Source organism: Spinacia oleracea, chromosome 5 (assembly GCF_020520425.1).
Source record: "Spinacia oleracea cultivar Varoflay chromosome 5, BTI_SOV_V1, whole genome shotgun sequence".
In the NCBI taxonomy this organism is placed as follows: Eukaryota; Viridiplantae; Streptophyta; class Magnoliopsida; order Caryophyllales; family Amaranthaceae; genus Spinacia; species Spinacia oleracea.
Window position 1 is genome coordinate 56,278,243 of NC_079491.1, and position 9,291 is coordinate 56,287,533.

The 9,291-nt window shown below is 36.2% G+C and overlaps 1 protein-coding gene across 1 annotated transcript; it reads left to right on the forward strand.

The window, feature by feature from the left end:
* The first annotated feature begins 7,737 nt into the window (after positions 1-7,737).
* On the forward strand, positions 7,738-8,558 carry LOC110778681 (uncharacterized). Its single transcript, XM_021983242.2, has one exon. It carries the CDS (start codon positions 7,913-7,915, stop codon positions 8,342-8,344), a length of 432 nt encoding a protein of 143 aa, XP_021838934.1. The 5' UTR covers positions 7,738-7,912; the 3' UTR covers positions 8,345-8,558.
* Positions 8,559-9,291: the final 733 nt, after the last annotated feature.

A 9,291-nucleotide genomic window follows, 5' to 3' on the forward strand; every position in this document is an offset into this window, starting at 1 on the left:
TCTACTTAAAATATGTATACGAACAATCATGTAAGTGTAAAATTTGTAAAATTATCAAATTAGTTTAGTCTATGTAGGAACCTACATCTATGTGTAAGTACACATTGCTCTACCATTTGAGCTAATAGACTAATAAATAACTATTTGAGCATTATTTTTAGTTTACCTTATAAGTTATTATCAGATATCACAGATTCACAGTCATCCAAACCCTCATCATCCTTTATTTAGGAGGACCTGTGTAAGGAGAATTGCTCAAGATGCTAAAAACTCTCAACTGCAACAAAACAATGAGAGAAATTGTATAAGGTATTTGTCCATTGAAATTGCAACTAGCAAGGTTTCTCCACAACAAACAACAGCCTAAGAATCATCTAGAACAGCCTAAGAACCCCAATATAGATTCAAAGAGGGGATAAAAAGCAGCTTTATCCCATGACAATTACTTCCAATATAATTTGCACAATCTGAGCTACCATGACAATCACTTTGAAATGGAAATCTCATAGCAGAGTCAGAAAAACTGATCTCTACTAATAAAGGAAGCAAAAAAATTTCTCCACAGAAAACCTTCAAGACCCAGTTGTTTAAGCTACGACATAACCAACCTGATGTGAATATTAGTCGCCTAACACACACAAAGATAGAAATTCTATATTAATTCTCTAAAGCCCAAGCCACCAAGAATTACTACCAGATCAAAAACGATTTATATTACTTGATTAGAGAACTTCACCCTCAAGTTAATACAAGTAGATGATATGATTTAACAAAAACACTCAAAATTCTTTATTTCCAACTTAATCCAATATTCAGTAATAAGGTCCTCCTTTTATAGGATTAAGAGCCTAAAAAGAATAGGACAAGAAAACAACTAATTAAAGAACAGCCATCAAGATCATCATCATCCTCCTTACTCCATCCAAACCCCAACACCCTAAAACCTGAATTTTGGAGTTTGCTAATAACATGAGCATTAGCAGTGATGGGTGGTGACATGAGCACCACAACAAAAGAAAAAATTTGGAGCAACAATTGACAATGGAGAAAATGAAGAAGAAAATTTTGAAGTTTGCGAATGACAAGAGCATTAGTGGGATGGTTGTTGACATGAGCACCAATAACAAAATAAAATTTAAAGAAAAATTTCATAAGATAACTGGTGACATGTGCATCAGTGGGATAGTTGCTAACATGGATACCAACGAGAAAATGATCAAGACTAATAAAAGGTATCGAGAAGATGGAGGTTGGTAACACGGGTGCCAACATTAATGAAACTCGAGCGTTCATGTCGATTGGTGGTTGGTGACAAGTGCATCATCGAGATTTTCGAAAAATGAATTTTTTTTAAATACAAGATTTTTCTAGATTAAGGGGGAGTGTTAGAGGTTACTCTAGAAAAATCTACATGAGTAATGAAAAATCAAGTGATGGTGTATCTAGAAGCATCTAGGACTTGTGATGTGGAATTATGTAATACTTCCTCCATTTTTTAATAATTGCACCATCTTGGTTTTAGCACTATTCACATATTCTTATATAGTTATTTTTTGTGATTTATATGTAAGGAAAAATGGAGTGCAAATGTTAAATGTCAGCCATTTAAGCCGTATACTTGTCGGAGTGCAAAGAGTCCAAAATGAGTACTTAGGGTAATTAAAACAGCATCAAAGACGTCAATGCAGCATACAGCATCAAAGACGTCAATGCAGTAGCATGTAACTTTTGTTTTGCTGGTGGCAGCTAGGATCTTTGAGTGACTGTCACCAATTAAGGATGTAGTATCAAGTTAAACATCTTTCTGGTATTATATCGTTACCTTTGGCATCTAAAATGTAGTTATATTAAGTAACTTTTGTAGAGTCCAAACTATAACTGTAGTCAATGTCAAATCTATAATGAAACGACAATTTGAAACAGGAGGTAAGTGGCACTTGTCATGTTGTTTGAAATTTCTTACTGAAATTTTGGAGTAACCTGTGTCCAGTCCAATCTCTAGTCATTGTCAATTGTCGACTAGTAAACAGTAAAATTGCAAAAGATACCTAAACATGAGACATTCAAGTCATTATCAATCTACCAAAATTTAACTAATAGGCTAGAGAGGTGGTTGACGTCAATGCAGTAGCCTGTAACTTTTGTTTAGTTGGTGGTAGCTAGGATCTTTGAGTGGCAGTAAACTCTGGGAGAGGATTTAGCCCCTCCTGGCCATATGATGGACTCAAGGCTAGTCTTAGCAGAGGCATCTTTGCCATATGATAGATAGACTCAAGGCTAGCCTTAGCAGAGGCATGTTCACTGTTGTTTGCCGAAGTTAGTGTTTTAACAAATCCAGTAGATTGGGTCTAGAAACTAACTTCTTTATCTTGATTGCCCCATACATTTATAACCTGAAAGGCCGAACGTTGCAGCTGCCCTTGGCCTACAACCAGTGAGAACTCTAAACCACCCCCTTAACAGTTTTTTTTTTTTTTTTTGAGGCTTTACCTATTTTGTTAACGATTGTAGAACAATTCATTTGTTTAATTACTAATTATGCTACTTATTACAGTTTTCTGAAGAAACTTATTCATGGAAAATGTGGATGAGGTTAGAAACATGTGGGTCGAGTATTTGCTCAAGCAAGAAGCGGATGAAGAAAACAAAGTTGGTAAATTGGTGTGAATGATTATATTTTGGAACTGGTTTTTGTTTTACGTTTTTGGAAATTACAATGTAAAGCTTTGAGGTTTATAAAAATTACAATTATTGTAAATCTTTTGCGAGCATTACTCGTGGGAAATATATTTTTTTTGGTAATATATGGATTATTATGGAATTGTTCTCAATTATTACAAATTATGTATTATAGCAGCAGGGTTCAAAAAAAATGCAATGAATCAACTAGTGTATGTATTATAGCAGCAGATTCAGATGGCATATTATCGAAATTTTTTTTAAAAAAAAAAATGCAAAGAGATCCGTTAGGTATAAAAAGGGATCTCTACTCTCTAGTAATAATAATAAAAAAAATTCAAAGAGACCCCATATCTAAAATATGAGGTCTTAGTTTGTAAAATATTAAAAGTAACAAAGAGACCCCCTATCTTATATATGAGGTCTTAATTTCTTGAAAAAAAAAAACAAAAAAAATCAAAGAGACCTCCTATCTTACATAAGGGGTCTGAATATTTTTAACAAACAGATCTCATATCTCTAATATGAGGTCTCTTTCCCTTCTAAAATATTTTCGACCAAGTTTACATAAAAGACCCACTTTCTTACGTGAGGGGTCTCTAACTATTAACAAACAGACTCCCTCTAGAAGAGTGGTCTCTTTATCAAAGAGACCTCTGAGATAGAGACCCCTTGAAAGAAGGTCTCTTAGGCCATTTAGGAAGGGTCTCTTTGCCATTTTTTGTAGTAGTGTTAGTACATACTGGGTATTAAGATCTATTTACAAAGATCTTATAATATTGTTTTAGATTAAGTAATGGCATTTACTAAATCAAACACGAAAGACTCCATTGGAGATATTCGACCCATATGAATAAATCTAAGTAAAGAATGTTTGAACTATGTATAAGCCTTTACTAAGTTAAACATCAAATAATCTAATGAGATTCTTACCTATATTATATGTCAAAGAATTTAGCTGGATTCAGTATCTACTGAAATTGGATAGCTAAAGTTACATGAATAGAATTCAATTGGGAATTATTCTGCAAAGGAATTTATCATGTATGATATAATATAAGGATCGCCAAAAATGTATCGTATGGCTTCAGGCATGACGAACATATACCAATCCTCTATTGTTCTATGTAAAGATCAACTAGATTGAGATCAAGAAAAACGTATGGTACTTGAAAAGGTACATAGGAATAAATCTTGATTCAAGGAAATAAAGATATGCTAAATATTGATGCTACACGTATAAACATTAGCAAAGGATCAAGCAAGATCCCTTTGGAGTTAACCATTGGCAAGGACGAGCTACAGAGCATCGTGTTTTGAAATGGCAACATGGATTAAAGACCATGAGTTTTTGTGTGGGAAATTAAAATATTAATTTCTATGTTCTAAGATACAGATGGAAAGTCTTCCACATATCTGTGAAATGCATGGATAAGTAAATCTAAACAAAGCATCACTAGCAACCTATACAGTTGAAGTAAAATTAATTATTGCCTAAGAAGCAATGAAACAGAGTTGTTTATGTTAAAGAGTTCTTCACTGAACTTGGGTAGATCACATGTCTGTTGGCTTGATGGTTCTTCATTGCAAAATGCGTAGAACCACTATTGTAGCAAGAAAGACTAGATCACAAAATAAACATACTCAAAAGATCTTATCATCCTATCTCGAAAGACATTCGATGAAAAAGGATATTAAGATTAACAAAGCATGATAACTAAACCTATGCAACAAGTGACAAACAACACTCACATTGTGGCACTGGAAATCAAGCATAGCTTTGAATTCCATTAATTGTTTTAAAGATGGGTTAGAGGCCCATGCTTGTAAAACATTGGGGTTGAACATTTATCATATATGAAATGTATTTTCATATTCCATTTAATCTTGGTTTAGTATTAAATGATGAGTCCTTTCAATTTGACGATATACTTAAGATAGACTGTCAGGACAAGTCCTGTGACTAAGAAATCTCTATCAATTGAACTTGAATGTCAAAAGTTGAAAATGGTCCCTGGTCGAAAGTTTTCTATAAAGGTGGACGCATAAAAAACGCTAGACGACTAGAATGCAAGATGACTAGTAGTTCTGTTTCTTGAACTATGTGGACATGGCAATGTCGTAATCATTTGCATAGATACTTACTTTGAGAAGACAAGTATCAGATAGACCTATGAAATTTTACTGTAAGAGATGAAAATCTGTCATAAGTAAATTTTATCACATTATTAGACATTAATCCTCAATACTTGAGTGATTTGAGATTACTTGTTTGAGAATTGGTTACTTTGACGTTGTCAGTTGTCAAGCGTCGCACCGTAAAAGGAGACTATAACGGCAACCTCAGGTAATCACCTATCAAACAAAGTCTAACCTCAATATCACAAGATTGGGATTGTCCTCCCATAAATCGGGATGAGATGCTGAACGTTGTACAAGGCCACTCGGAGAGCTGGAAACTGAAAAATGCATGGTCGTGCTCAGATGAATCATAGGCTGTGATTATCTGTTTATTTGATCAGTTGCACTCTAAAACCCAGAAATACCTCTGGACATAATAAGGATGACTACTCTTACCTTATGTTCATGAGCAAGCATCAAGGGAAAAAGGAATTAGGCAATGCACACTTGTCCCCAAGGACAAGTGGGAGACTGAAGGAAATAATGCCCTTGGTCCAAGTATGCATTCAATGCTAAGTCTAATAAATGCGGTTCAGTATTAATTAATTATGCAAGTTAATAATTCAGTGTGATCAAGTGAGCTGAAATCATACCTAATTCTGGGAATTCACGACGAAATCTACCCTCAACAGCCGCAAAGTTTACCAGAACCCAACTGAAAGAAGAAAGGAGAAAAAGTCAAGAAACCAAACCCTAAACAATGCCAAAAAACCCAAAAATGACCAGCACATAAGCAAAACTTACCGAAAAGGGGTAATTGAAGAGAAGCAAAGGGGAAGACGAACACCAAAGAGAAAAACAGGAAGTAGAGAGAGAAACGATCGTCAGGGAGAAGCAAAGAAAACCAACTGAAAGGAAAGAGGAGAGAGAATGAAAGTGGAGAGAAAAAGAAGATCGCTGATACTTAAGGAGAAAAAGGGAACTTAATGAGCAGTTGAAACGACAGGGAGGAATCTGGGCGGTTGAAATCCTCCCAACTTCCAAGGCATCACGGATGGTTGACACGTGTTATAATCAAACTTTTGAAATCTCCCGCCACGCGTAGCAAAGAAGCTAAACCGTCGCCACGTGTACTCAAAGGGCTAGTCGGCCTATAATGTCAAGGGGGCTAGTCGGCCCAATATCTCAAGGGAGCTAGTCTGCCCAATGTCTCAAGGGGGCTAGTCGGCCCAATATCTCAAGGGGGCTAGTCATCCCAATATCTCAAGGGGGCTAGTCATCCCAAAATCACAAGGGGGCTAGTCGGCCCACAATATCAAGGGGGCTAGTCATCCCAATACCTCAAGCGGGCTAGTCATCCCAAAATCTCAAGGGGGCTAGTCGGCCCACAATATCAAGGGGGCTAGTAATCCCAAAATCTCAAGAGGGCTAGTCGGCCCAATATCTCAAGGAGGCTGGTGGACCCAGTAGGCCAAGGGAGCCAATCAGCCAAATCTGGAAAATGTCCATTCAGCCTGCAAAGCCATAAATCTGAAAACACGACCAATCCTTGTCCTAATGGGGGCTAGTCGTGGCATCAGAACAAGAATTGTAAACAAAATCACTGCAACCATAGTTTTTCAGGACAACCACACTAATGGGGTGTTGGTCGTCCCTGAGGGGGCTAGTTGTACGGGGCGCCCGTTTCTGTCAGAGCAATTACAACCGCCAGTACAGCTGTACTCACTCTGAGGGGGCTAGTTGTACGGGAAGCCCTACCGGCAAGTCGGTAGGACATCCCATAACTGCTCCTACGAATACACAGTCACCAGGGAGAGACCAAGACTGCAGTCGGTATCCAAGGTATACTACCCGCAGTCGGCCTTTCTTCGTCAGTATCCACCAGTCAGACCCAAAGGGGGGGATCCGGGACCAAAGGGTAATAACCCGGATCCTCCGTACAAATAACCCGTCTATAAATACTGACCCCCATAAATGCCAAAGGTACGCAATTCAACCCCAATCATTCTTGCAGGCATCTATTACAGAGCTATCAGTATAATCCGACTTAAGCATCGGAGGGGTAATTCTCGGATCACCCCCGAGGCTAGGTAACGGTTTCACTGTGCAGGATACAGTCAGCATTTAGTATCGGAGACAAGTAACCCTTTCCTGTTCCAAGTCCGCAACCGGAACACTATTTACTCTGCTATTGCTATGCTATTTACTCTGCTATGCACAGTAAGTTGCTATGCACAATGGGTTTGAGGATTGTTTAGAAAGAAGCAACTTGCTTCCCAAGAACAGAGACAAAGAGAGGTAACTAATGACATTAACAGGTAACTAAAGACAAGACAAGAGGTAGACACATACATCGAGTAACTTTACATGCCCCTCAAGTACGATAGAAAAATACACCGAGTTCCCAAGAAGCAATTTTCGTTATTAGGTGGAAAAAACAACATTTTATATTTTTTTAGGTGGTAAAATACAAGTTTATTTTCTTTAGGTGGTAAAAAACAATTTTTCGATTTTTTTTAATGGTAAAAACAATTTGTCCTAAAATATATTTATAAATTCCAAAAAATACAATATGTTACAAATATACATGTCATATTATTTACACTATTCATAAATCACAATTATTAATAAATACATTTTCTTTATTTTGCTCATGATTAACGATGGTATTAGTTTTACATCTACGTGCTAGTTTTATCATGATGCATGAGTGCATGATGCATCATAGTGTTTACTTTTTCAAGTTTTATTTTCTTTACATGAAATTTTAATAAACAACTTTCCATGTGACTGCGTGTCAATTACACCTTCCATTGGAGTCCACCGCAACCACGAATCCTATTCCATCCTCCAAAGTCCAAACTAACGACATCCCGAGTATAATTAATGCATTTTTCTTTTCTTTTAATATACAACTCCCACCAATCCACCATACTACTAACCAAATTAATTCCTTTGCCCAAAAAATACAAACTCTCAACAAACTGAATAAAGGATCCCCTTTATCAAAACATTAAATTAAATAGTTTCATATATATAAAGCCGTTCAAACCCATCTTCCTCGCAAGTCACAACCCCAATACTTCCAACGCAAAAGAAACCCGTTTAAAAAATGTCAGCCCAGTTCATTGAAAGGCACCGAGAAAATGCAGAAATATTCAGCGGTTCCGATCTGTGCAAACAAAAATCAATAGAACTGTTGGTAGAGCTGAACATGCCAAACGGTCTTCTTCCAATGGACGATATTGAGGAGGTTGGGTATAACCGTTCGACCGGGTTCGTGTGGTTGACCCAAAAAAAGGCGATCCAACACCGATTCACCAAGATTGGTAAACAAGTATCCTACGATACTCATGTGACTGCTTTTGTTGAGAACCGTAAGATGAAAAAGCTTCATGGAGTCAAAGCTAAGGAACTCTTGATCTGGATTACTCTTAATGAGATCTCAATCGATGATCCTAGTTCTGGTAAAATTGTCTTTGGTACCCCTACTGGTATTTCCCGTTCTTACCCAATTTCTGCGTTTGAGGTGGAGAACAAATGATCCATCAAAATGCTAGATCATTTAGTGGCAAAGTGAGATATAAGGGGTACTTACAAGTTCATTATCGCGTTAAGATTTAGTGAATTTTGGGTAATCGTTTGTTAACCCACTTTCTTATCTTATTTGATTATACCACGGAAATATAGTTGTAATATGTATGCTTCCATGTTTATGGAATACTTTAAGTTAATGAAATAATTTAAGTTTGAGTTTACTTTATTACGGCGATAACTTTTGTGTAAGATCGCTTTGCTGGAAAGATCACTTTGATCGGTTTATAATTGGTTTTATTGCTTAACTAATTTGTTCCATTGCTTAACTAACTATCTCTAGTGCTTTACTAATTTAGTTCTATTACTTAACTAATTAGTTTCAGTGATTAACTAATTAGTTCCAGTGATTAACTTATATGACACTAATGTGGTCCTTTGTGTAAGACCGCCTTATAAAAAAGTTTGTATTATTACGGAGTACGGAATATCTTCTAAGAAGCATATCTTATTATCTTTTGTTATCTTAATTTACAAGTCAGTCCCACTTGTATGGATCGGGTGTATATTATAATTAGCGATCAGGGTATTTAGGTATTTTACAGCATTTAAAGACGCACGGCCTAAAGTGTAACTATATTTACCAAAAGAGTAATTATATCACTATATGTCATTATTCTTGTTTTTCAGGTTTTTCACAAAAAAATTAAGGAATTTATACTCATAACGTTTATTAAGAATAGAAACCATGAGTTGTTTAAAGTAACTATATCTTTGAAATAGTAACCATTAACATAAACATTAATATCTTCAATAGGATAAGAGTAACTATATTATTTAGAAGAGTAATTACAACTGTAAAAGAGTAACTGCATATTCATTCTTGTTTTTCATGTTTGTCCTTCTACACGACACAGGTTATGCTTGTGGCACTTGAGTAAAAATGCAAACAGTTGA

Coding starts and splice junctions, on each gene's coding strand:
- LOC110778681 (XM_021983242.2), top strand. CDS start 7,913: ATGTCAGCCCAGTTCATTGAAAGGCACCGAGAAAATGCAGAAATATTC.